The sequence below is a fragment of the Ovis aries genome, chromosome 2 (assembly GCF_016772045.2).
Source record: "Ovis aries strain OAR_USU_Benz2616 breed Rambouillet chromosome 2, ARS-UI_Ramb_v3.0, whole genome shotgun sequence".
In the NCBI taxonomy this organism is placed as follows: domain Eukaryota; kingdom Metazoa; phylum Chordata; class Mammalia; order Artiodactyla; family Bovidae; genus Ovis; species Ovis aries.
In genome coordinates this window covers 103,764,927-103,790,549 of record NC_056055.1, presented here as the reverse complement: position 1 = coordinate 103,790,549, position 25,623 = coordinate 103,764,927, and the positions used below count along the sequence as shown (strand labels likewise).

At 42.6% G+C, this 25,623-nt stretch overlaps 1 protein-coding gene across 3 annotated transcripts in view; it reads left to right on the top strand.

The window, feature by feature from the left end:
* The first annotated feature begins 7,811 nt into the window (after positions 1–7,811).
* KIF13B (kinesin family member 13B) overlaps positions 7,812–25,623 on the top strand; it is a 205,515-nt gene continuing 187,703 nt past the window's right edge. For all 3 annotated transcript variants that reach the window (XM_042243543.2, XM_027964609.3, XM_027964610.3), the window contains exon 1: positions 7,812–8,046. In XM_042243543.2, the coding sequence (XP_042099477.2) occupies positions 7,827–8,046 (220 nt within the window). In that variant the 5' untranslated portion in view covers positions 7,812–7,826. The remainder of the gene's footprint in view (positions 8,047–25,623) is intronic.

The following is a 25,623-nucleotide window of genomic DNA, read 5'->3' as shown; positions in this document are numbered from 1 at the left end:
TAAAGACAGAGCGTTCATGCTTGGCAGCAGGACAGTGAGTCATGTCGGATGATGTGGAGGCTGTGGATGAGTTATTGAGTTTCATAGGTGGAGCCCTCTAGATCATGGCAAGACTCAGGTGTGGTGAGGAAAGGCTGAGGGACCCAGGGAAGCACCAGATGCTCTTTGAAGCAGGATGGGTGGTGGCGGTGGTCTCAAGGCCTGAGCAAGGGCACACAGGGGGGCCCAGAATTTGCATTTACTTACTCAGGCCAGTGTACAAGTTAGCTTGTCCTGTGAAGTCTCAGTTCCCCATCTGTCAAAGGCTGTAATAATATCACCAAGCCTCATGGGATCATTGTGAAATTTAAATGAGATGATGTATGTGGGGTGCTGAGCACAATACCTGGTAATAAGCACTTGATAAATATCTAAAAAATAAATGCTATGGTGTATGTATAGGAAGAACACTCACATGAAAAATACATAAGAGGGCACTTAGGGATTGTCTTCTTTGTGGAAACAGCGCAGATTTTCAGAATCAAATTTGTGTTTGCATTCCAACCCTGCACCTTACTAGCCCTGTGATGACTTGAGGCAAGTCATTTCACCTGTCTGTGGTTAATCATGATGCTGAGTTGTTAATGTCTTTGCTCCAGTGTATCAAGTGACTGCTTATTAAGTACCAGGGATTGTACTGGGTGTGCGAGACAGAGAGACTTGAAAAAGACACTCTCCCATGCCTACAGAATACCAGAAAGGACGGGAAGAGACAGTTATCATTGGAGAAACTTAGAGCTTTGGCAAAGCTGAATTCAAGGCATGCAGAGAAATCCTTAATTATTCTGGAGAGATTTTTTTTTTTCTTTCCCCACCCTGATGAAGATTAGCTCATTCCCTCCTTTAAAAAAACACAAACATATATATATATATATATAAACTAGCTTCCAGTTCCGCCTTTATTTTTTTTTAACTGTAGTAGGGTTTTAGATACTATTTTGGAATGTAAAATGGTAAAAATTAGATGTTTCAAATTTCCAAGGGCTGAACAATCTGCACGGAGACACTTCATTTGTGAAGTATGGCAGAGCTGGGGTCAGAGCATGATAGCCGCACAGTCGCTCCTTCAGTAAGTCTATCAGGTCCAGCTTTCCCTTCTGTAACATGAGGAGAGTGGCCACTGCTTCATAGAGTTAGTGTGGGGATTAATGAGTTAATACATGTAAACACAGGACAGTGCCTGGCGCGTGGTGATCATTCAGTTTGTGAGTTCTCCTTATTTTATAAAGTGTCAGCTTTCCAGGGAAATATGTCTCCCTCAGTCTGCACAGGGACCCTCAGAAACTGTGGATCAAAGCAACAAGATGGTGAACCGGAAGCTGGTTTTATTTTTAAATTTGTAGTGGAGTATAGTTGCTTTACAGTGGGGTGTTAGCTTCTACTGTACAGCAAAGTGAATCAGTCGTATGTATACACATATCCAGGCTTCCCAGGTGGCTCAGTGGGTAAAGAATCTGCCTGCAAGGCAGGAGATACAGGAGACATGGGTTTGATCCCTGGGTTGGGAAGATTCCCTGGAGGAGGGCATGGCAACCCATTCCAGTATTCTTGCCTGGTGAATCCCATGGACAGGGGAGCCTGGCAGGGCTATAGTCCATAGTGCCACAAAGAGTCAGACATGACTAAAGTGACTGAGCACACACACACACACACACACACACACACACACACACATATTCCTGTTTAGTTTTTTTTTTTTTTTCCTTCTCATTTAAGTCACCATAGAGCATTGGGTAGAATTAACAATTTGTTTTAGAATAAGTAGGTCTGCAAAGGGTCTGGGCAAAAAAACCCGAGGGCCCTTCTTTTCAACACAGCCAAAATTCAACTGTCTTGACTGCAGCATCTACCCCATAAATATCGGTTGAGTTCTTCAGTCCTTGCTTTGCAAGACAACGTCCACAGGAGTGCCTCAGATACAAGTTTTATCATAGTTCGAAAGAGAGAAACCTGGACTTTCCCTCTCTCCTGGAGGGAGTCTGAGACAGCACTCTCAGCCAGGTGAGGGGAGCTCTCAGGTTACCTGGTGTGAAAGCCCCCAGGGTCTGGGCTGGGCAGCAGGTTGTAACTTGCATCTTAGTCTTTCTCTCTATCTCGGGAAATTTTCCCTGATAAGATAAAGGCATTCCTAGTCTCTGGCACTTGCCTCACCTTTATTGCAGAAGTCAAAAGAGGGAGATGAGTGTGAAATAGAGGTCAAAAGGAAGCGTAGCTCATAGAGGTGTTTCTCTCCAGTCCCTTGGGAAGCTTCTGTCATTTCTTCCAATCAAATGTTTCAGGACAATTCAAATGGTTTTGGAACTTTAGAGAGAGTCCTCGCCTCTTCCTTGTTATATTCCCCCACCTCTTCAATTCCTCAGGGGCTATATCCTCTTGGAAATTTGAGCTTAAATTGAAATACAGTGTTTCTGCAGAAACTGGAAGACTTCTCTTTTTCTGCCTTCCTTGTTTCTGTTCAAAAAGCTAGATTCAAGTTGTCATCAGAACTGGCCTTTTAAAAAGAAAATTTATGAGTTGATCAGTTCAGCTCAGTTCAGTCGCTCAGTTGTGTCCAACTGTTTGCAACACCATGGACTGCAGCACGCCGGGCTTCCCTGTCCATCACCAACTCTCGGAGATTTATCAAACTCATGTCCATCAAGTTGGTGATGCCATCTAACCATCTCATCCTCTGTCCTCCCCTTCTCCTCCTGCCTTCGATCTTTCCCAGCATCAGGGTCTTTTCCAATGGGTCAGTTCTTTGCATCAGGTGGCCAAAGTATTGGAGTTTCAGCTTCAGCATCAGTCCTTCCAGTGAATATTCAGGATTGATTTCCTTTAGGATGGACTGGTTGGATGTCCTTGCAGTCCAAGGGACTCTCAAGAGTCTTCTCCAACACCACAGTTCAAAAGCATCATCTTGGCGCTCAGCTTTCTTTATAGTCCAATTCTCACATCCATACGTGACTACTGGAAAAACCATAGCTTTGATTAGGTGGACTTTTGTTGGCAAAGTAATGTCTCTGCTTTTTAATATGCTAGGTTGGTCATAGCTTTTCTTCCAAGGAGCAAGCGTCTTTTAATTTCATGGCTGCAATCACCATCTGCGGTGATTTTGGAGCCCAAGAAAATAACATCTGTCACTGTTTCTATTGTTTCCCCATCTATTTGCCATGAAGTGATGGGAGCAGATGCCGTGATCTTAGTTTTCTGAATGTTGAGTTTTAAGCCAACTTTTTCACTTTCCTCTTTCACTTTCATTAAGAGGCTCTTTAGTTCTTCTTCGCTTTCTGCTATAAGTGTCATCTGCATATCTGAGGTTATTGATATTTCTCCCAGCAATCTTGATTCTAGCTTGTGCTTCATCCAGTCCAGCATTTCTCATGATGTACTCTGCATATAAGTTAAATAAGCAGGGTGACAATATACAGCCTTGATGTACTCCTTTCCTGATTTGGAACCAGTCTGTTGTTCCACGTCCAACAAGATGGTAGGCGCTAGAGTGGCAGTCAAACAGGAAATGGCAAGAGTGAACATCGACATTTCAGGAATCAGCGAACTAAAATGGACTGGAATGGGTGAATTTAACTCAGATGACCATTTTATCTACTACTGCGGGCAGGCAAGAATCCCTCAGAAGAAATGGAGTAGCTCTCCATAGTCAACAAGAGTCCGAAATGCAGTACTTGGATGCAATCTCAAAAATGACAGAATGATCTCTGTTCGTTTCCAAGACAAACCATTCAATATCAAAGTAATCCAAGTCTATGCCCCAACTGGTAATGCTGAAGAAGCTGAAGTTGAATGGTTCTATGAAGACCTACAAGACCTTCTATAACACTGAAAAAAGATGTCCTTTTCATCATGGGGGACTGGAATGCAAAAGAAGGAAGTCAAGAAATACCTGGAGTAACAGGCAAATTTGGCCTTGGAGTACAGAATGAAGCAGGGCAAAGGCTAATAGAGTTTTGCCAAGAGAACTCACTGGTCATAGCAAACACCCTCTTCCAACAACCCAAAAGAAGACTCTACACATGGACATCACCAGATGGTTAATACCGAAATCAGATTGATTATATTCCTTGCAGCCAAAGATGGAGAAGCTCTATACAGTAGCAAAAACAAGACTGGGAGCTGACTATGACTCAGATCATGAGCTCCTTATTGTGAAATTCAGACTTAAATTGAAGAAAGTAGGGAAAATCATTAGACATTTCAGTTATGACCTAAATCAAGTCCCTTATGATTATACAATGGAAGTGACAAATAGTTTCAAGGGATTAGATCTCATAGAGTGCCTGAAGAACTATGGATGGAGGTTTGTGACATTGTATAGGAATCAGTGATCATGACTATCCCCAAGAAAAAGAAATGCAAAAAGGCAAAATAGTTCTCTGAGGAGGCCTTACAAATAGCTGTGAGGGGAAGAGAAATGAAAGGCAAAGGAGAAAAGGAAAGATATACCCATCTGAATGCAGAGTTCCAAACAATAGCAAGGAGAGATCAGAAAGCCGTCTTCAATGATCAGTGTAAAGATATAGAGGAAAACAACAGAATGGTAAAGGCTAGAGATCTCTTCAAGAAAATTAGAGATACCAAGGGAACATTACATGCAAAGATGGGCACAATAAAGGACAGAAATGGTATGGACCTAACTGAAGCAGAAGATATTAAGACGAGGTGGCAAGAATACACAGAAGAACTGTACAAAAAAGATCTGCATGACCGAGATAATCACGATGTTGTGATCACTCATCTAGAGCCAGACATCCTGGAATGTGAAGTCAAGTGGGCCTTAGAAGGCATCACTATGAACAAAGCTAGTGGAGGTGATGGCATTCCGGTTGAGCTATTTCAAATCCTGGAAGATGATGTTGTGAAAGTGCTGCACTCAATATGCCAGCAAATTTGGAAAACTCAGCAGTGGCCACAGGACTGGAAAAGGTCAGCTTTCATTTCAATCCCAAAGAAAGGCAATGCCAAAGAATGCTCAAACTACCACACAATTGGCACTCATCTCACACGCTAGTAAAGTAATGCTCAAAATTCTCCAAGCCAGGCTTCAGCAATAAATGAACCGTGAACTTCCAGATGTTCAAGCGGAATTTAGAAAAGGCAGAGGAACCAGAGATCAAATTGCCACCATCTGCTGGATCATCTAAAAAGCGAGAGTTCCAGAAAAACATCTATTTCTGCTTTATTGACTATGCGAAAGCCTTTGACTGTGTGGATCACAACAGACTGTGGAAGATTCTTAAACAGATGGGAATACCACACCACGAGGTGATAAAAGAGATATCAAGTGAACAGTGGATGCCTGGGAACCTCGGCACATTTCAAACCTTTATTTGTTATAACTTGCATATTGTGAGGTGATTAATAGGAAATATGTTTCAGTCCAGAATAAACTCTGGTAATCAGTCTAAGGGCCACAACAATGTTTTTTCAGTGTTCCTCTGTCCATGGGTTTCTCAGGAAAGAATACTCGAGTGGGTTGCCATTTCTTCCTCCAGGGGATCTTCCCGATCCAGAGTTTGAACCTGCATTGGCAGGCTGATTTCTTTATCACTGAGCCACCTGGGAAGCTGTTTTCAATGCCAAATAAGGACAAAAGTGTAGGAGTGAGGTTTTTTTAGCCAGGAAATTATTTCAATATAAAAATACATTCTATATGAACTTTTTTTTAAAAGAATGATACTGATAGTAAACAGCAATTTGTTGGTCCATTAATTTTTAAAGAATTTACTTAGTAAAATTAAAAAGCTGGAAAATCTAAATTGGTTCTCCTTATTTGTTTACTGGGCTGTGAAAATCAAAAGATTTTGTCCAACACCTACTGCTTCTCCAGCTGAGAAGATCCTCTGAAATCTCAGAGGAAATGCCCCTAAGAAAGAAATTCCCTACCTGTAAAGAGTGCCTCTGGGGTTGCATTTTCTATTTTTAATCTTTTTCCATCCTTATTTTTAAATTGAGGTATAATTAACATATTAGTTTCAGGTGTAGAATATACTGATTTGCTTTTTTTAGTTGTGGTAAAACATACATAACAAATGTACCGTTTTAACCATTTGTAGGTGTTCAGTTGAATGGCATAAAATACACTCATATTCTTATACAACTATCACCACCATCCATCTCTAGAACCTTCTCTTTTTTTTTGGCTATGCTGCATGGCATGTGGGATCCTAGCTCCCCAACCAAGGACAGAACCTGTGTCCCTTGCCTTGGAAACTCGGAATCTTAATCACTGGATCTGTAGGGAAGCCCCTGTTGCTGCCGTCGTTCAGCCGTTCAGTTGTGTCTGACTCTTTGCGACCTCCATGGACAGCAGCAAGCCAGGCCCTGTGATCCTTCACCATCTCCCAGAGTTTGCTCAAACTCACGTCCATTCAGTCGTTGATGAACCTTTCTAATCTTCCCAAACAGAAACTCCAACTTCCTATTCCCCGTCCTCTCAGCCCCTAGCAACCCCCATTCTACCTTCAGTCTCTGAATCATGATTTTAGGTACCGCATATAAGTGCAGTCATACACTGCTTTCTTTTTTGTATCAGGCTCATTTCATGTTGTGTTAATTTCTGCTGTACAGCGGAGTCAACCAGTCCTATATATTTATTCTTTTCCGTGATGGTTTATCATAGGATACTGAATAGGGTTCCTCCTACTATACATCTCTTTATTATACTAAACATCTCTCAGAGGTGTTTTATACTTTTGGACAACTCTTATTTGTACTGAAGCGCTTTCAAAAATAGGACGGCTGGCCCAAGGGCAAATCTTGCCAGCTTTCTGTGTTTATTCACCTGTAAAACTGTTCTGAGTTCTACTCTATCATTTAAACACATCCAAGCAGATCTGCCTCTTATAAAGGCGGCCACTGCTACTCAGGTTCTATCAGTATTCCTAATATGTAACGTAGGCCCAGCATTGCATGTAAAAACTTCCCAATTTTCATGCATTGGCCAGTTCCCTTGGGCCAGATGTGGCACATTTGCAGGCCCCATCTTGCCCACAGGCTACCAGGTAGCATCTCTGCCAGGGCTTAACAAACACCACATTTTAGTGTGACTTCATTGATTCATTGATGTAATAAATGTTTACTGAGTCTCTACTACAGGCTAGGTTACACATGCAACATATAGTTTTTAAAATACAAAATAGGAGAGACCGTGTTGCAGCATAAATATTACAACTAAGCAAAACAACGACTTTTATTAAGCGCATATGTGCCGGAAAGTTTTAAGAGCTTCATCTATATTAACTCATTGAACCTGACTAGGAACCTATAAAGCAGGCACTCTCATTGTCTTCATTTTAAATATGCAAAAGACAAGCATAGAGTGGTCAAATTGCTTGTCTGGTCACACAGCTGGAAACTTAAGGATGGATTTGAACCCAGGTTGATGCCTGAGCGCAAGGTCTTGACTGGTCCAGGGAGTGGCTGGTATAGGATAACCTGTGGATTTATGAAGCTTTCTGGAAGAGGTAACTTTTGATTTGTCTTCAAGGGTGATTTCAGCAAACAAGGTGGGGAGGGCAATCCAGGCAGAGGAAATAATTTGCGCCTGGGATCAAACAGAAGATTGGCAGGAAATGAGTCTGAAAGAGGTCGTAAGGTCGCCAATGCCATTTTTCAGCTGTTTGTTTTCAGGTGAGGTATCAGCTCATCGACTGCTTATGTCTCAGTACTAATCGCAAGGGAGAGGATGGTGTTGAAGCAGAAGGGCATTTACAAGCTCCAGAGAGGGAAGCGCGCCCGAAGCTCTGCCGGCCTACCCAAGACCACCGACAGGGACTACAAGTCCCGTCATGCAGCTGGGGCGCGCCGGGAGCCCCGGGCCGGCCCCGCCCTCCATAGGCCCCGCCCTGGCCCCGCCCCTCTCGCCCGTAGCCCCCTCCCGCCCGGTCAGCTCCAAAGAGTTGCCCGGTGGCCGCGGCAGACGGAAGCCGAGCGAGAACCTCGGCGGCGGCAGAATGGGAGACTCCAAAGTGAAAGTGGCCGTCCGGATCCGGCCCATGAACCGAAGAGGTGAGAGCCCAGATCGCCCGGGGCCGCCGCGGCGGAGGCGGCAGGTGCCTGGCGCGCCTTTCCCTTGGCCCCGGCCGCCGTGTGGGGTCCGGCCGGCCCCGCCCCTGAAACCCGCGTCCGGGCGAGGGGGGCGGCCGGCGCGCCCCGAAACCTCGTCCCCCGCTCCCGCCCCGCCTGCGCGGGACGCCCCTCGCTCGCCGACACCGAGTCCCGGGGTGCCGCGGGCCCCACGTCCCATCCCGCTGCCCTTCCGCCGGTGCTCCCGCCCCGCTGCCCTTTCGCCCTCGCGTCTCCCTGCCCTTCCAGGAGGGCGCCCGCATCCAGCGCCCCGGGCTCGCTTCCTCCTTGCCCACCCGGCCCCGGGTCCCGTGCCCCGCGCGCCCCGGCTCGCGGCCCTCCAGCTGTCAGAGCGGCCCCGCCCCGGGGGTCCTCGCCCTCCGGCCTGGCGGGACAGCCGGGGACCCCCAGGCCTCACGTCGGGGGCCCAGGCGTCCAGACCCCGCACACCCGTGCCTCGCGGCAGGAAGAAGAGCAGGGAGTTGGGGTTACTCCTGAGAAAGTGCTCTAGAGAAAAACTCCTTCCTCTTGGTGTTTCACTTTAATGTCCCTTTTAACCTGGACGGTCAGAAAGACTTGTAAATACTTCGATTGAACTTGGGGAGAGGAGTTGCCCGTCCCTACCCCACCCCCCCCGCTTTTTTTTTTTTTTTTGACTGTTGAGAAAGTTTTGCTTTTGCTTGAAGTCATATTCGTCATCTCTCAACAATAAATAGCTTAGGTGCCAAGATTCTTGTGAAATTGTATCTTTCAGGCATTCTCTCAATTCTGCAGGGAGGGTAGAGAAAGCAGATAAACCGAGTACATTTTAAATTCTCTTTAGAGAGTCAGATGGAGTAGAGAAAACCTGACTCAAGTCAGAAGAGGTGGGCTGGGCCTTGGCTTTAATGCTTAACTAGGCTCGTGACGGGACAAGTTACTTTAAATGAGATATTGAAAACACCTCCTAAACCAGGTAATACTAGTGGGGATCATTAGAGTCCCAGGAGATGACTTTTCAATTGGTAAGGCTCTCTGTGAATCATTCGTGTAAGTAACAGAATCATTAAGTCGTTTTCACAACTTATTTGTTCATAGTTCAGTGTGGTTTAGGTCTGTGTAGAAATTGGTTTGCTTTCTAGTTGTATTTGCTGTATGTTAAGACACACAGATCCAACAGGTTGACGTACTGGCCTTTTTTTTTTTTTTTGCGTTGGTGATTCCTCTTGTCCTTGCTTGGTTGGCTGAAGGATGTCAGATGACACACAAGACTTTTCCCCTAAGAACTTAATTACTTTACCTTCTCAAAGAGGGCCTGTTTTGGGTCTTCAGTCTTGGCCTCACCAGCTCCACACTCTGACAAAATGAAAGAACTTAGATGAACTATGGAAGTTTCCTAAAGCTTCTGGTCTTAAAGCAGTTCCGGCAGCTTTATTTCAGTTCATTTCAAGTATATTACCATCACAGTGATTTAGAAACAAAACAGAACACTAAGCCACAGAAAAGGCAAAGTAGCTGGGATTTGATTCTGAAAGCGTGATTTCAGCACATTTGAAAAATTTCCTGTTCACAGAAAACTTGGGAAATGTCAGTGCTAAAAAGAGGCAGCTAACTCTCAGTTAAAATTCTTCATTCTTCCCCTCCCCCTGCTTTGAATTTCAGTTTTCCAGGGAAAGTACTATCCTTTTTACTTACACCTAGTCATTGCTTAGACTGTAAGTGTCAGTATTAGAGTTTCAAGGGATGCATAGAGTAATACAGTTTTAGAGTAGATGTTAGCTGTTCTTTTGAACTCATTTTAAAATTAAGGTGTATGCATAGTTCCTTTACCCTTTAAATAGAAGTGCGTTATTTGTGGTAAACTGCCTCTTTGATTTAGTGCCATCTCTTATAGCTCCTGAGTGCGTGTGGACTTTTTTTTTAGTGATTGCTATAGATAATTAAAAGTCGTTTTATTTGTTTTGTCCTAAAGGAGTCATTTACATACATCTCGAAGATCTAGTGGAATACAATGGAGTGGAATTCTAAAGCCAGTGATTTTTAAACTGCTGTTTAGAGTTTGCTTAAAAAGGCTAAAACCAAGCCATATTCCTTTCCAGTAATTTTGAAAAAAATTATTTGACCAATTATTACTTCTGGGAAAACTAATGTATTAAGTAATAGTATATAATTATGATGAATGGTCAACTTTTCGTCATAATTGTTTCTCCCTTGGCAGGTTAGTGCAGGAAGCAATCTCAGAAATGACTCTTCACCAGTGAGAATGAGATGAGAATGGATTCCTGGGATGATGTAGTTTTACTCTATAAAGACTTACTTATTTTTGTGTAATATTTTTCTCTTTTATAATTCTTCTATTTAAAAAAATATATCTTTAATTGGAAGATAATTGCTTTACAATATTGTGTTGGTTTCTGCCACGTATCATTCTGAATGATTCTTGGAATCCCATTAGCTCCCTGTTGAGGAAAATCTTAAATTGGCAAGAAGTTTCTAGTGTACCGTTAAGTTCTTCACGGGATTCAGTATCTGACTGGGCTTAGGTATTAAGGTGGATGGTTGGTTTCTTTGCATTTGCTAAACTTGTTGTGGGCTCGGGGAACTTAGTTATTTGAACATTCAGCTTTAGGTCTACTTGAGTAATAGCAAGAATTGTAATGATTAATGAATATGCATTTGTCGGGAATGTTTTTCTTGTTATACATTTTAGCATTATTCTAAGAAAACAAAAAATAAAGAGGAAAAAGTCTCCAACATTCCTTCACCATAACAATTCGCACTCATTTTCTTATTTTCATTCCAGTTTGTATTCACATGCCTGTGTAATTCTACATAGTTTTAATACTACGACTTTTTTTTTCCTTTTCTTCCTCTGAAGTTTGAACTTGAACAGCTGAAGTCAAAGGGGTCAAGCTTGTTTTGTCACGAGATCTGGGAGTTCTGTTTGCAGTTCTGTTTGTCTTTTCATGTCATCTCTGAGACGTGTAGAGCTCACCAAGGAACCTGGCTGTGTTCTGTGCACTGTAAGGAACACCTGTTCATACATTATTAACCAATCTAATTATTAAATGAGCCGAAGTTTTACACGAATAACTGATGGCACTAGTTAGGTCAGCGACATCTCCTGTTCAGCAATTTGATGTTTTATAGCTTTAGATGGCTTAAAAAATATTTAATATTCATTGAATGCCTGCCAGGTGTCCGCCTTATATTAGATACTATGGGATTTTATTGCCTTCTCTCAAGGGACTTCCTGTGGCTTAAATATGTGTGAGATTAACTATCGAAATAAATCTAGGTAAAAAACCTGTTTGGGAAATATATTTGCGGTCTACCTAACCTGAGGTGTGATGAAACCAAAAATTATATTAGAAATTTAGCTAGAAAGAAGAAAAAATGGTGAAACGGGTTATTTTGGGTGTTAGGAAGCATGGTCAATACTTTTATTTTAGCAGGGATTTCTCAAGGGTTTGGTTTGCATTTCCGTACTTGATGCGGTGACAGTCACAGAGAAGAATCATCATTATGGTGAAAGATACAAAGACTAATGTAATGTCAAGTAGAAGTCAGTGCTTAAGTGAATTGTAGTCCAGTATCCCAGTGGATAAGATGTTTATAGATGTTAAAATTTATGAAAATCAAAACCATTTAACAAGGAAGACTTCCTTATTTTAGAAAAAGCAGAATGTAAAACAGTATGTGTAACTGGATGGTTGGACCTACTATTATGATACTACTATGTAAAAATACCAACAGGAACGGGCAAGGGCTAGAGAGAAATGTGAAAAAGTGAGATTGGTGGTTCTTGTTGGGGGAATTTCATTTCCTAAACACTTTTCCTTAGTGTTGGCTGCTATTAGAGCGTTCATATTTTTAAAGTGTGCTTTACAGGGGGGCTTCCTGGGTGGTTCAGTTGTTATGACTCCGGGCTCCCTCTGCAGTGGGCACAAGTTTGATTCCTGGTCAGGGAACTAAGATCTTGCATGCTGCACGGCATGGCCAAGACAAATGAAATAAATAAAGTGCACTTGATGTCGTATGCTCATGAGGAAATGACTGTCCTATGAAAAGATAGGATTAAAAGGTAAAAACACCTGTAGCAGATTGCTAGTGCCTAAATGCCAAGTGTATGAGAGGGAGATGTGGGAATTTAGAAAGATCCCTCAAAGCCTGGTGATTAGGGAAGTCTTCTCTGTGGAGGGAGGGAGCTTATGGTTGGAATGGGTTTCCCGTGGGAGGAGAGAGGCGTAGGGGGAAATTGGTTCTTTGAGAAGGAAGTACCGCCTGAGAGCAAAGGCACAAGGGTAGGAGTGAGCCAGGCAAGTTTAGGCTCAGAGTTGAGATAAGCCTGCCAGGGAGGAGGGTTCTGTCAAGGGGACAGGAGACGGGTGAGATGAGAAAGGTCAGGCGAAGCTGCAGGGGGCCCAAAAGTCTAGCTTCAGGGTGGCCGGTCCGTGTGCCCCGGTGAGCTTTTTATTAATAGAGCTTTGTGTGGGTCTCAAGACACAAGCATGATGAGAAAGATCGCCAGATCCCAGGGCAGGCTGCAAAGCCTGGGTAAGATAAACTGATTCAGGGCAACGCTGGGCAACGTGGTGAAAAACGAAGCCACCTGAAGAGGAAGAGGAAGGAGACCAGTCAACACCAAGTGAGCAGGCGTGAATCTGAAGACAGGTGAGGGAGGGGGGTTCAAAAGGGAGAGGACGTATGTATATCATATGATTCATGTTGAGGTTTGACAGAAGGCAGCAAAATCCTGTAAAGGAATTATCCTTCAATAGAAAAAGAAAAAAAGGCGAAACTGGGACTGTAGGAGCACCCTGGTGGTCAGTGAGGAAGAACAGGTGGTCCCGGGGAAGTCAAGGTGCAGTGTGGGGTGGGAGAATCTGTTTGAAACAGGAAGGTATTTTTTGACTCGGAACCCACTGCTGGTTCTTAAGCCTTCTCAGAGAGAGATCTATTTGAAATAGGAAGGTATTTTTTTGACTCAGAACCCACTGCTGGTTCTTAAGCCTTCTCAGAGAGAGAGAACTGGTGTTGGAGTTAGGGATTAGGGGTGACTGTGGATGGAAATTTCTGATATATTTTCTGAAACAGAAGATTCTTGTTCTCTTAACATCTGCTCGATATGCTAATAGAGGACGAGACGCATCTATCACAACATTCTTCTTTTTCTACTGTCAACTCAGTGACTGAGAATGGGATTTATACTCATTGGACCAGAGGCTTTTGGGGAAGAAAGTGCAAGTTTATCAAATCAAAATTCGTTTGAATTGGCATTTATGTTCATCCCTCCCCACCGCTCCATTCCGCCTACCCCCTGCCTCTACTCGCACCTCCATAAAACAGTGACCGGTGTCAAGTTTTCCATTTCTTAAGTTCTGAAAATGGAAGAAACCACCAACAAAACCATTGGTTAAGCAGATGAATTGAGCTGCTTACTGGGTGGAAATGGATTTGTTATTGATCTCTGTGCTCGCTGATCAGTTTCCCTTTGTGTTCAAAAGAGCATGTTCTTAAAGCTTGGCAGGCAGAAGCAGTGTAATCATTAGGAAAGTGTGTGAAACTGGCTGGTGTAAGGGACACGCAGTCCACAACCTAACTGGTACTGGGCTTTAACTCTCAGAAGCTGTTGGTATCTTTAAAAGCTGGTATTGGCTCAGAAGGTAAAGAATATGCCTGCAGTGTAGGAGACCCAGTTCAATCCTAGGGTCAGGAAGATCTCCTGGAGGAGGAAATGGCTACCCACTCCACTTTTCTTGCATGGAGAATTCCATGGACAGAGGAGCCTGGCAGGCTACAGTCCGTGGGGTCACAAAGAATCTGAGACTGAGTGACTAATAGATAGCCACAAGCATTAATGAATTAGCCTATTCAATTTAACATGTGTTGATTGGAGGAAAAAATAATTGCTACTTTTTGAGAGTTTTCTATTTGTGAGCTACAGAGTTCATTCCTTTTTATACATTATTCTTGAAACAAGTTTGAAAGGTGGTTATAGAATTTCTATTGAACACAATCTCAGAGAAGTTAGGTAACTTGCCCAGAATTACAAAACCCAGATTTTGGAGCCTGAGTTTCTCCTGTTTTGCCGTTAAAGCTTGTGCTTTTACTACTATATCAGACATGATGATCTTCGGAGGGATGCTGCCTTCCTGAGTTTGCGTAATTTTCAAAGATGTGCACCATATATGAGAAGCATAAGTCATGATCTTTGACCGACAGAACTTACTGTCTGGTTGGTAATAAGAGGTACGCAAGGTGACTCAGTTATAGGGATTACAGTACATGCTTGCTATATGCTAAGTTGCTTCAGCTATGTCCAGCTCTTCTCGACCCTATGGACTGTGGCCTGCCAGGCTCCTCTGTCTATGGGATTCTCTAGACAAGGATACTGGAGTGGGTTGCTGTGCCCTCCTCCAGAGGATCTTCCCGACCCAGGGATCCCTCCTGAGTCTCTTATGCCTCTTTCACTGGCAGGTGGGTTCACACAGACACACACGAGAATACAGTACGCAAGTCAGCAATAGTGCTTCTTTTTTTTGGCCATGCCGCATGGCATGTGGAATCTTAGTTCCCTGACCAGGGTTTGAACCTCTGCCCCCTGCACTTGAAGCATGGAGCGCCAGGGAAGTCCCAACAGTGCCTTATGAATTAAAGAAATGGGGGTAGGACTTGAGAATGATGAGGAATGGGCTGAAGGCAGTTGACCAGGAGGAAGACAAGGCAAGTGGGGTGCATAGCATGAGTTGTTGAACTTAGCAAAAGGTGGATGCAGGAATTAGCCAGATACTTGCAAGAACAGTGGGAAAGTTAGCTGTAAAAATTCAAACAGCAGGAAGCAGACAGTATCTGTGTAAATAACAGTTAAAAAGAGTGCTGAACTAAATTATTTTGGTCAATCCTTCCAAAAATGCTAGGAGAATTTGTACGATAACTCATTTTACAGACAAGAAAATGGAAACTTAGAGTTTCCTGCTTGCACCAAATCACATGCTTATCAGGTAGAGGAACAGAGGATTGGAACCTGGGCAGTTCAACTCTGGAGCCACAGCCCTTAAATTCTGTGCTTTCTTGGAAAAGCTGGAAGAATGTGGCGAGTAGGGGATGAGAGGAGTGATGGGAGGTGGCTTCACTGAATTTGAGAGGTTTGTGGGGAGCAGAGCAGAATGAAGTTACTGAAGTGAGGTTCAGGCAGATTCGGGGGGGTCTCCGACAGGATGAGGGGTGCAGTGACTGTAGGTTTGTTTTAGGTAAAATTGGTATGTAACATATTAGTTCCAGGTGTACAGCTTAACTCTTAAAAAGTGATCACTACAATAAGTCTAGTAACCATGTCACCAAACAATTAGTGACATTTTCCTTCACCCATTTTGCCAGCCTCCAACCCTCTTCTCCTGTATAACCACTCGTCTGTCCTCTGTGTCTGTGAGTTTTGTTTTGTTTTATATTCTTCATATTTAAATTTTTTTATATAAATGAAATCATACCGTGTTTGATTTGCTTAGTACAGTACATTCCTCGGAGTCCATCTGTGTTGTCGCAAATGTCTAGGTTTTTGAAAGGGGCAGTGGCACTGTTACAGAGATGCTCTTGGAAGAGAAATTAAGGTCTGCATCTTACCTTGCTCACAAGCTGGTACGTGAGCTTGTCACTGTTAGATGGATGCTGGTGAAAGACGCAGGACTTTGGGGTCAGATTTCGCCTGCAGATCCCACAGGAGTGACGTGGAGGGTCCAGATGGATGCTGTGCCAGCAGTGGGTTGGGGTTGCGACTGAGGAGCACTGAGCTGGGGAACCCCATTGCTCTTAAGCGGTGAGCAAACCTGATGTTTGTCCTGAAGGTAGCTGGCTGGGACTGCATTCCTGAGAGGTGGGCGAGGCAAAGTGCCTTTGAGGCCTTGCATTTCAAGGTGGTGTGAAAGCAGCCAAGATTTAGGAAATAATAGTGAAAGTTGCTCAGTCGTGTCCAACTCTTTGCGACCCCGTGGACTATACCGTCCATGGAGTTCTCTCAGCTAGAATACTGGAGTGGGTAGCCTTTCCCTTCTCCAGGGGATCTTCCCAACCCAGGGATTGAACCCAGGCCTCCCGCATTGCAGGCAGATTCTTTACCAGCTGAGCCACAAGGGAAGCCCTAGGCAATATAGGATGACTGCAGTGCTTCCAGTTTAGACGACTAAGTGAGCGAGTGCTGGTGAGATCAGAAATGCGGGAGAAGCAGGTTTTAAGGGAGAGGTATGGGCAGTTATGAGCTCTGTTGTTAGACATTCAGCAGTGTTTGCTCAGCGCTTACCACGTGCCACCCACTGCACCTACGACTTCAGATAAGATGTAGTGTATGCCTGGAAGAAATGTAACAGACTTGTTGAGTTTTAGGTTCTGAAGTGCAGCCAATGGGTGGATCGAGAAAACTGGTGTACAGGAGGCTGAAAATAAGGGACTGGAGATTTGGGTAGATTTGGAAGTTGTTGCAAGACAGCAAAAAAGACACAGATGTGTATAACGGACTTTTGGACTCAGAGGGAGAGGGTGGGATGATTTGGGAGAATGGCAGTGTAACATGTATACTATCATGTAAGAATTGAATCGCCAGTCTATGTCCGACGCAGGATACAGCATGCTTGGGGCTGGTGCACGGTGATGACCCAGAGAGATGTTATGGGGAGGGAGGTGGGAGGGGGGGGTTCATGTTTGGGAACGCATGTACACCCGTGGTGGATTCATGTCAATGTATGGCAAAAACCAATACAGTATTGTAAAGTAAAATAAAGTTAAAAAAAAAAAAAAGAGAAGATCTTATAGAACACCAAGGAGATGAACACCAAGGAGATGGTGCCCCACTCCAGAATTCTTGCTTGGAGAATCCCATGGACAGAGGAGCCTGGTGGGCTACAGTCCATGGGGTTGCAAAGAGTGGGACGTGACTGAGTGACTTCACACACACACACACACAGAACACCAAATCAAGGCATGTTCCTGAAGGAGGAGGTCACAGAGGCTGAGAAGACAGGCATAAGGAAAAGCAGGTGAAAGTAATGTGGTGGCCCAGGGTGAAGAACGGCAGAAGAATTTTGACTGAATGAATGAATTGCTGTTGGCGTGTTGGTAGTGGGCCGAGAAATCAGTGTGTGTGCTCATATGGAGGCAGTGAATATACGTGAGTTTTCTTTCAAGAAATGCCATATAGAAAGCCATGGTAAAGAATGGTCTTCTGGAGATGAGCAGCAGGCCTCCCCCGCTCCCTGCCAACCCAAGTCTGGGAGTTGTTTGAGCCTTTTTATCAATAGAGAGGAATAGTCGATAGAGTGGGGAATTTTTGAAATACAGAGGGAAGAGGATAATTATACAATGGGGAAGCCCTAGAGTGTTTGATTTTCTTGATGAGCTAGAATGTGAGGTTATTAATTGTGAGTGAGAATTAGGCTGGGTGGGTTTTTCAAAGTAGTGATTATTTAGAAGTGTGGTTGAGGGACTTGAACCATAGTGTACATCCATTGATGGTAGTGGGACCATTCCTTCTGAGCTATTTTTGAGATGTAATTCACCTATCCAAAGTGTATAATTCAGTGGCCTTTAGTGTATTTGCAGAGTTGTGCAATGATTGCCACTATTGGATTCCAGAACATTTTTTATCATCCCTACGAGAGATGGTTAGTGGTTACTCTCCATCCACCCCACTCCCATCCCCTCCCCTCTCCCCACAGCCCTTAATCTACTTCTTGTCTCTGTGGATTTCCCTATTCTGGACATCCATATAAATGGAATCGCATGATTTATGGACTTTTGTATCTGACTCCTTTCCCTTGGCATAAGTCCTTTAGGACTTACCCATGTTGTAACATGAATCAATACTTCATTCCTTTTTAAGGCTGGATAATATTCTGTGGGGCTTACCTGATGGCTCAGATGGTAAAGAATCCGCCTGGAATGTGGGAGACCTGGGTCCTATCCCTGGGTTGGGAAGATCCCCTGGAGGAGGGCATGGATACCCACTCTAGTATCCTTGCCTGGGGAATCCCCAGGGACTGAGGAGCCTGGCAGACGGCAGTCCCCGGGGTCACAGAGAATCAGACTGAGTGGCTAAGCACAGCACAGCAGTATTCTGTGACATGGCCATGCTGCACTTTGGTGCCCATTCTCAGTTGGTAGGCATCTGGCTTGTTTCCATTTTTTGGCTATTTATGAATCATGAACATTTGTGTAATGTAATAATAAGTTATTGTGTGTTTTCATTTCTCTTGAGCATGTATGCAAGTGGAATTACTGGGTCATGTAGTAACTCTAACTTCTGCGGAGCTGCCTGATGGTCTTCCAGAGTTGCTGCACTGTTTTACGTTGCCCCCAACGATGTGTGAGGGTTTCAGTGTCTACATGTCTTCCCCATCAGTTTTATTGTCCTTCTCTTTGATCGCTGTCCTAATGGGTGTGGAGTCTCACTATGATTTTTGATTTGCTTGTCCCCAGTGTCTAATAATGTTGATTAAGCATATTTTCATGTGCGTGTTGGCCATTTGTATATATTTTCAGAGATCTCTAGTCAAACCCTATTCTTATTTTTAAAGTTGGATTATTTTTTTTTAATTATTGTTGAATTCTTAGAGTTCTTTATATGTTCTGGATGCCAGTCCTGTAACAGATATGAGATTTGCAGATATTTTCTTGAGCATGTGGGTTGCCTTTTCATTTTTTCAGTGGTGCCCTTTGAAGCACAAAAGTTTTTCATTTTGATGTGGTCCAATTTATCTGTTTTTTTTTCTTTTGTTGCTTGCGCTTTTCATTTGATCTCTAAGAAACCAGTGCCTAACTCGCAGTCATGTGGATTTAGTGTGTATATTTTCTAAGAGTTTTATAGTTTTAGCTCATGCATTTACTTAGGTCTTTGATTTGTTTGGAGTTAGTTTTTAAAATTTATTTTTGTTGGCTGTGTGGCTTATGGGATGTCGGTTCCTGACTAGGGATTGAATCTGGACCCTTGGCCGCAGAAGCCCGGAATCCTAGCCATTAGGACACCAGGAAACCCCTGGAATTAATTTTTGAATGAGGGGTGACGTAGAAATCAATTTCATCTTTCTGTATGTAGATAGCCAATTGTCCTAACACCATTTGTTGAAATGACTATATTTTCCCCATTGGATTGTCTTGGCACCCTTGTTGAAAATTAGTTGACCGTAAATGTGAAAGCATATCTCTGGATTCTCAGTTTTATTCCATTGATTTGTGTGTCTGTTCTTAGGTTAGTACCCCGCTGTCTGATTAGTATAGCTTTGTAGTAAGTTTGAAACTGGTGACACTGGTCTTTCTGCTTTGTTCTTCTTTCTTCAAGATAAACTTGTTTATTCTGGTTTTGCCTTACAAGTTTTTAAAAGACCAACTTCCTATCCCTGTGAAGTTGATTAGTTTCTTGAAAATAGACTCAAGACTATTTCAGTTGTTTTGGTATTATCATCTCTCTTCCCCTTACCAGGCGTCTTGTCTAGGATTTTCCCTCAGTCCTCAGTTATTTCTTTAGCCGTATTAGAACTCAGTTATATTTTATCTTTTGTTTATTGAATGGATTCTCATGTTCAGTGGTAAAAACATAGAAGTAGGTGATTAGGACATTTTATATAATCTCTTACTAGAAAGCAGACTACGTCTTTGGTTTTTTTTTTTCCTGTGTGGCATCACATCCCTTTTTTCTCCCTGGGTCATTGTTTGTGTCCAGTTGTGCCCAGCTCTTTGTGACCTTGTGGACTGCAGCTCGCCGGGCCTCCCTGGCATCACATCCCTTTTTTCTCCTTGAGTCAGTGGGCCTCAAAAGGGTCCCAAGCCACTTGTAGTTATAGTAAAGCACTGTAAGTCTTATTTCCTATTCTAATAAGACTACTACATTCCCTTTGGGAAAACAAGCACTTCATATATGAAATATTAGTGATGAATATTACGAGCATACACAGACATGTAAAAATGCTAAGTTTGTGACAGATTATTGAAAATAATTTTCTGGAGAATTTGAAAGGCAGATTACTGAAAGGACAGCTCAGAACTATTTTGTCCACTCTGAGAATGACGCATCTCCCCAGACAGAACATGAGTTTATGTAAAGGGAGTCTCCCAGGCCCTGCCCATCTTTGACTATGATGTCATTGGAGACAGGGCCATCGCTGATGTATGCATTGAAGAAAGACTCATTTCAAATTATTCACTTTTACAAGGTGACTAATTTGCTGGCTGAGTAAACTGAATTGTCAGCTGTTAATATTTTATTCATCTTAGGGAACTTGACCTGGAGAAAGATCCTGTTTGGAAAATAATATGGAATCTTCAATGCCAGTGGAGTAAATTTCTATCTATCTGTCTTTTTCTAAGGACCAGGGATACATCAAAGCATTCATGGTTCTGAGTACTGTAAAACTTGATTAATCATAACATAAACTTACAGCACTACTGAACTCTCATTTTTTATTGGTTTTCAGACATAGTGCTGATTAAATACCAATCTTATTATTTTATGCTTCCCTGGGAGTAAGCTGTTGTCTATGTGTTACTTATTATACTAGTGATGAGTATTTAGTGCTATTTATTTATTGTGGTAAGATAGATTAAAAAATTGACCATCTTAAACCACTTTTAAGTGTATAGTTCAGTGGCATTAAGTACATTAACATTGTTATGGAACTATCACCACCATCCATCTCTAGAACTTTTTTATCTTGCAGAACTGAAACCCCATACCCGTGAAATACTAACTCCTTGTGGACCCTTTAGCCCCACCCCTGGCAGCTACCGTCACACTTTTTGTCTCTGACTTTGACTACTGGAAGTGTCTCATACAAGTGGAATCCTGCAAAACTTATCCTTTGTGACTGGTTTATTTTTCTTAGTACAGTGTCTTCAAGGTCTGCATGTTTTAGCAGAATTTCATTCTTTTTAAAGATTGAATCATTTTCCATTGGAAAAAAGTATCTGTACATATACATACACACACACCACATTCTGTGTACCCATTCATCCATTGATGGAAAGTTGGGTTGCTGCCACCTCTTAGCTGCTGTGAATAATGCTGCTGTGCACATGGGTGTTCATGTGCGTTCTTGCTCACTTTCATGCTGTTAGAGCATAACAGCTAGATTTTTATCTTTTTAACCAAAGTGTTGTTCCAGACTAAGAGAAAGGTGTTTATCTTTAGGATTTTTGGTAGGTGTTTAAATTTTTTTCTTTTTTTTAATCCAGCTTAAATTTGAGGCCTAAATTTGGCATTGCAATTTAATCATGGCTTTGCTTTCTAAGGGGCTTCCCTGGTGGCTCAGACGGTAAAGGGTCTGCCTGCAATGCAGGAGACCCGGGTTTGATCCCTGGGTTGGGAAGATCCCCTGGAGAAGGAAATAGCAATCCATTACAGTACTCTTGCCTGGAAAATCCTGTGGATGGAGGAGCCTGGTAGGCTACAGTCCATGTGTGGCAAAAGAGTTGGGCACAACTTCACTTTCACTTTCTTTGCTTTCTGAGAAGTATAGAGCAAGAAGTTTTCCGTGGAGAAGGTGTCATAATTAGAATTTTGAAGCAGTATAATTTTATTCAAGCATTGATGACATTTAGATGTAAAATGCTTTTCATATATTTGACCCTTGATTTTTTGTGTATGTTAGTCGCTCAGTCATGTCTGACTGTGACCCCATGGACTATAGCCCACCAAGCTCCTCTGTCCATGGAGTTCTCCAGGATACTAGAGAAGAATACTAGAGTGGGTTGCCATTCCCTTCTCCAGGGGATCTTCACGACCCAAGGATCGAACCCCCGTCTCCTGCATTGGAGGTGGATTCTTTACCATCTGAGCGACCAGAGAATCTGACCCTTAAACTCTCTTCACTGCTCTTATTTGCTTGGGTGTGTGTCCTGGATGTTCCACCCATATTCTAAACAGTCTTGTGAAAAACCTTCTTGTAACAGCACTGGGGTGGAATTTTATTTGATAATAAAAACTGAGCAATAAAGAAGTGAAGATAGTTATTTATAATTTTAAAGGCCACCTCCAGAGGGTTAAATGTATAGACTTTTGTTAGGGTTGCCCTCTTTAGGACAAAATGAGCTTAGGTTGACTGTATTAGCTGTTGGATAGTTCTTTGAATTATAAAGGATTTTCTGGGAATTGGTTCCTTAATCATGCCATTAAATGTTTTCAAATTATTAATGTATCTAATGAAGTCATGAGGGGTAAGATGGAGGAGCTGTGAAGAGTATAGGAGAAAAGCCTACAAATATTGAAGGAAACTGAATCCTTTCTCAATTCCAGATCATGTGAAATGAAGGCAAAACTCTGGTGGGGTGGGGGAAGTATTTGCTTTACAGCTTTGCAGGCATGCATTTTAGATGTGCACTCCTGATACAGAACTGTACATGCAGCTCCTTTGCTCAGACCAGACGTTCTTGCAAGAAACTAATATCTGACTTTGTGGTGGGTGGTGAGATAGCAGATTCTGAGTCAGTACAATTTCCGGAGGCTTGATAATGCATTTGTGTATAATATACACATATGGGGCTGGCCAAAATAGCATGTCAGAGGTCATAAAGGGGTGGTATTAACAAAGTACGATGTGTGCAAACTTTTCTTGAGCTCTGGGCCTAGGGAATGTTGTGTGCATGCTTAGTTGTGTCCGACTCTTTTGCGACCCCATGAACTGTAGCCTGCCAGGCTCCTCTGGCCACGGGATTTCCCCAGGCAAAAATCCTGCAGTGGGTTGCTAATTTCTTCTCCAGGGGATCTTCCCAACCCAGGGACCGAACCTGTGTCTGGTGCATTGGCAGGCAGATTCTTTCCCTGGGGACCTCCTGGGAAGCCTGGGCCTGAGGAAAGGAAGAAGTAATAAGCGCTTGGAAAGTTTCTTCATCGTGACTAAGGCTTTCTTGCAGCATTTCTGTGACAGTATAGAGTGGATTTAAACTCAAGTATTAGAAATAGACTTTACTACTAGTTGAAATATAAGCCTTCAGGGGTTAGTCTTCCACACCTGGATAAAACATAGGTCTGTTTTCTTTTCACTTCTCGTTGCCTAAAAACTGTATTGGCTAGAAGCCCGACCACTAAATTTTTCATACTTATGGATTATGTCTTTGCAAACAAATGTATTGATAAAATAACTGATCTGAGAAAAGTTGAGTTGTGGTAGGACGGGAAAGGAAATTTTTGTTTTGTTTTCCATTTGTCTCAGTTACGTAACTTAAAGCAATCAAACAAAGAAATAAATCCTCTTTCCTGGCAGTGGGAATACTCTAAAGTTGTAATGAGTTTGACATTGACATTTGGGCAAGGTTCTTAGAAAAATACAAAATGACTCCAGTGGAGCGCAGTTTCTTTCGTCAGAGCATATCTTTGCGTAGTAGAGATAAGGCAAACAGAAACTGTTGCATACTTTGGGTCAGAAATGTAGAGGAATATGAAAATAAGAGAACACGATGTGGCCTATATACATTAAAAAAAAACCCGCTAAACTTTAAGATACAGTTCACATTTCATACAGTTCAGCCACATCAGTCGTGTTTACTGCACTCATGCAGTTGTGAAAACCATCAGCACAATTTTAGAACATCTTCATCACCCCCAGTAGAAGCCTATACCCGCTGGCAGTCACGCCTCAGCTGTAGGTAGTAGCTAGTCTCTTTTCCGTCTCTATTTGCCTGTTCTGAATGTTAGAAATAAGTAAAATCTTACACTGTATGGTCTTTTGTGACTGGCTTCTTTCAGTTAGCACAGACTTCATTTGTGTTTTAGTATGTATCAGTTCAGTTCAGTTGCTCAGTCATGTCCAACTCTTTGCGACCCCATGGACTGCTGCACGCCAGGCCTCCCGGTCCATCACCAATGCCCGGAGCTTAATCAAACTCATGTCCATCGAGTCGGTGATGCCATCCAACCATCTCATCCCCTGTCGTCCCCTTCTCCTGCCTTCTATCTTTCCCAGCATCGGGGTCTTTTCCAGTGAGTCAGCTCTTTGCATGACGTGGCCAAAGTATTGGACTTTCAGCTTCAGCATCAGTCCTTCCAACGAATATTCAGGACTGATTTCCTTTAGGATGGACTGGTTGGATCTCCTTGCAGTCCAAGGGACTCTCAAGAGTCTTCTCCAACACCACAGTTCAAAAACATCAATTCTTTGGCGCTCAGCCTTCTTCACAGTCCAACTCACACATCCATACATGACCACTGGAAAACCATAGCCTTGACTAGATGGACCTTAGTCGGCAAAGTAATGTCTCTGCTTTTGAATATGCTATCTAGGTTGGTCATAACTTTTCTTCCAAGGAGCAAGCGTCTTTTAATTTCATGGCTGCAGTCACCATCTGCAGTGATTTTGGAGCCAAAAAAATAAAGTCTGCCACTGTATGTATCAGTACCTACTTAATTGCTAAGTAGTGTTCTGTTTTATGGATATACCACATTTGTCCATCGAAGGACACTTGAGTTGTTTCCACTTTTTAGCTGTTATGAATAGCCAAATAACACTGCTATGAACTTCTATGTATAAACTTTTGTAGAGACATAGGCTTCTCTTGGGTGTATCTCTATGAGTGGGAGTTGTTGGGTCATATGCTAATTCTATGCGTAACCATTAGGAACTGCCAGACTGTTTTCTAAAGTGACTGCACCATTTCTATTCCCACCAGTACTGTATATAGGTTCCAGTTTTTCCATGTCCTTACCTGTACTTACCTGGCTTGTTTTGGACATGATCCAGTTTACACTTTTATTATTTCTTCTTTTTTAAATTGCAATATCACTGACAGTGTTTATATTAGTTATATGTCATTTTGCTTAGTTATGCTAGTGGGTATGAAGTGGTGTCTCGTGGTTTTCATTTGCATTCCCCCATTGTGTAATGATGTTGAGCATCTTTTCTTGTGGTCATTGGCCATTTTTGTATTTTTGTTTTTTTGGAGAGGTGTCTGTTCAAATCTTTGCCCATTTTATTTTCTTATTTTGACTGTTCCATGTGGCATATGAGATCTTAGTTCCCCAGCCTGGGATTGAACCCGTGCCTCCTGGAAGCATGGAGTTTTAATTACTAGACTACCAGGGAAGTCTCAGTCTTTGCCCATTTTAAAATTATTGAACTGTACGTGTTCTTCATGTTTTCTGATGCAAGTCCCTTATTAGATATATGATTCACAAACATTTTCTCAGTTCCGTAGATTATCTTTTTACTCCCTTGATGGTATCATTTGAAGCACAGAAGTTTTTCTTTTCTTTTTTTTTTTTTTTTGAAGTTTTTCGTTTTGATGAGGCTGTGCTAGCACCATTTGTTGAAATGGCTGTACTTACCCCATTGGATTTTTTTGGCACTGTTGTCGTTTGGCCATAAATCTGACTGTAATTTTGGACTCTCTGTTTCATTGATCCACATATCTGTCCTTCTTTTATTAGGACCGTGATTACTGTAGTTGTGTAGTAAGTTTAGAGTTGACAAATGCAGTCTTTGTATTTTGTTCTTCAAGGTTTTTTGGGTATTCTAGGTCTCGTGCATTTCCACATAGAATCAGCTTGTTAACTTTTGAAAAAAAAAA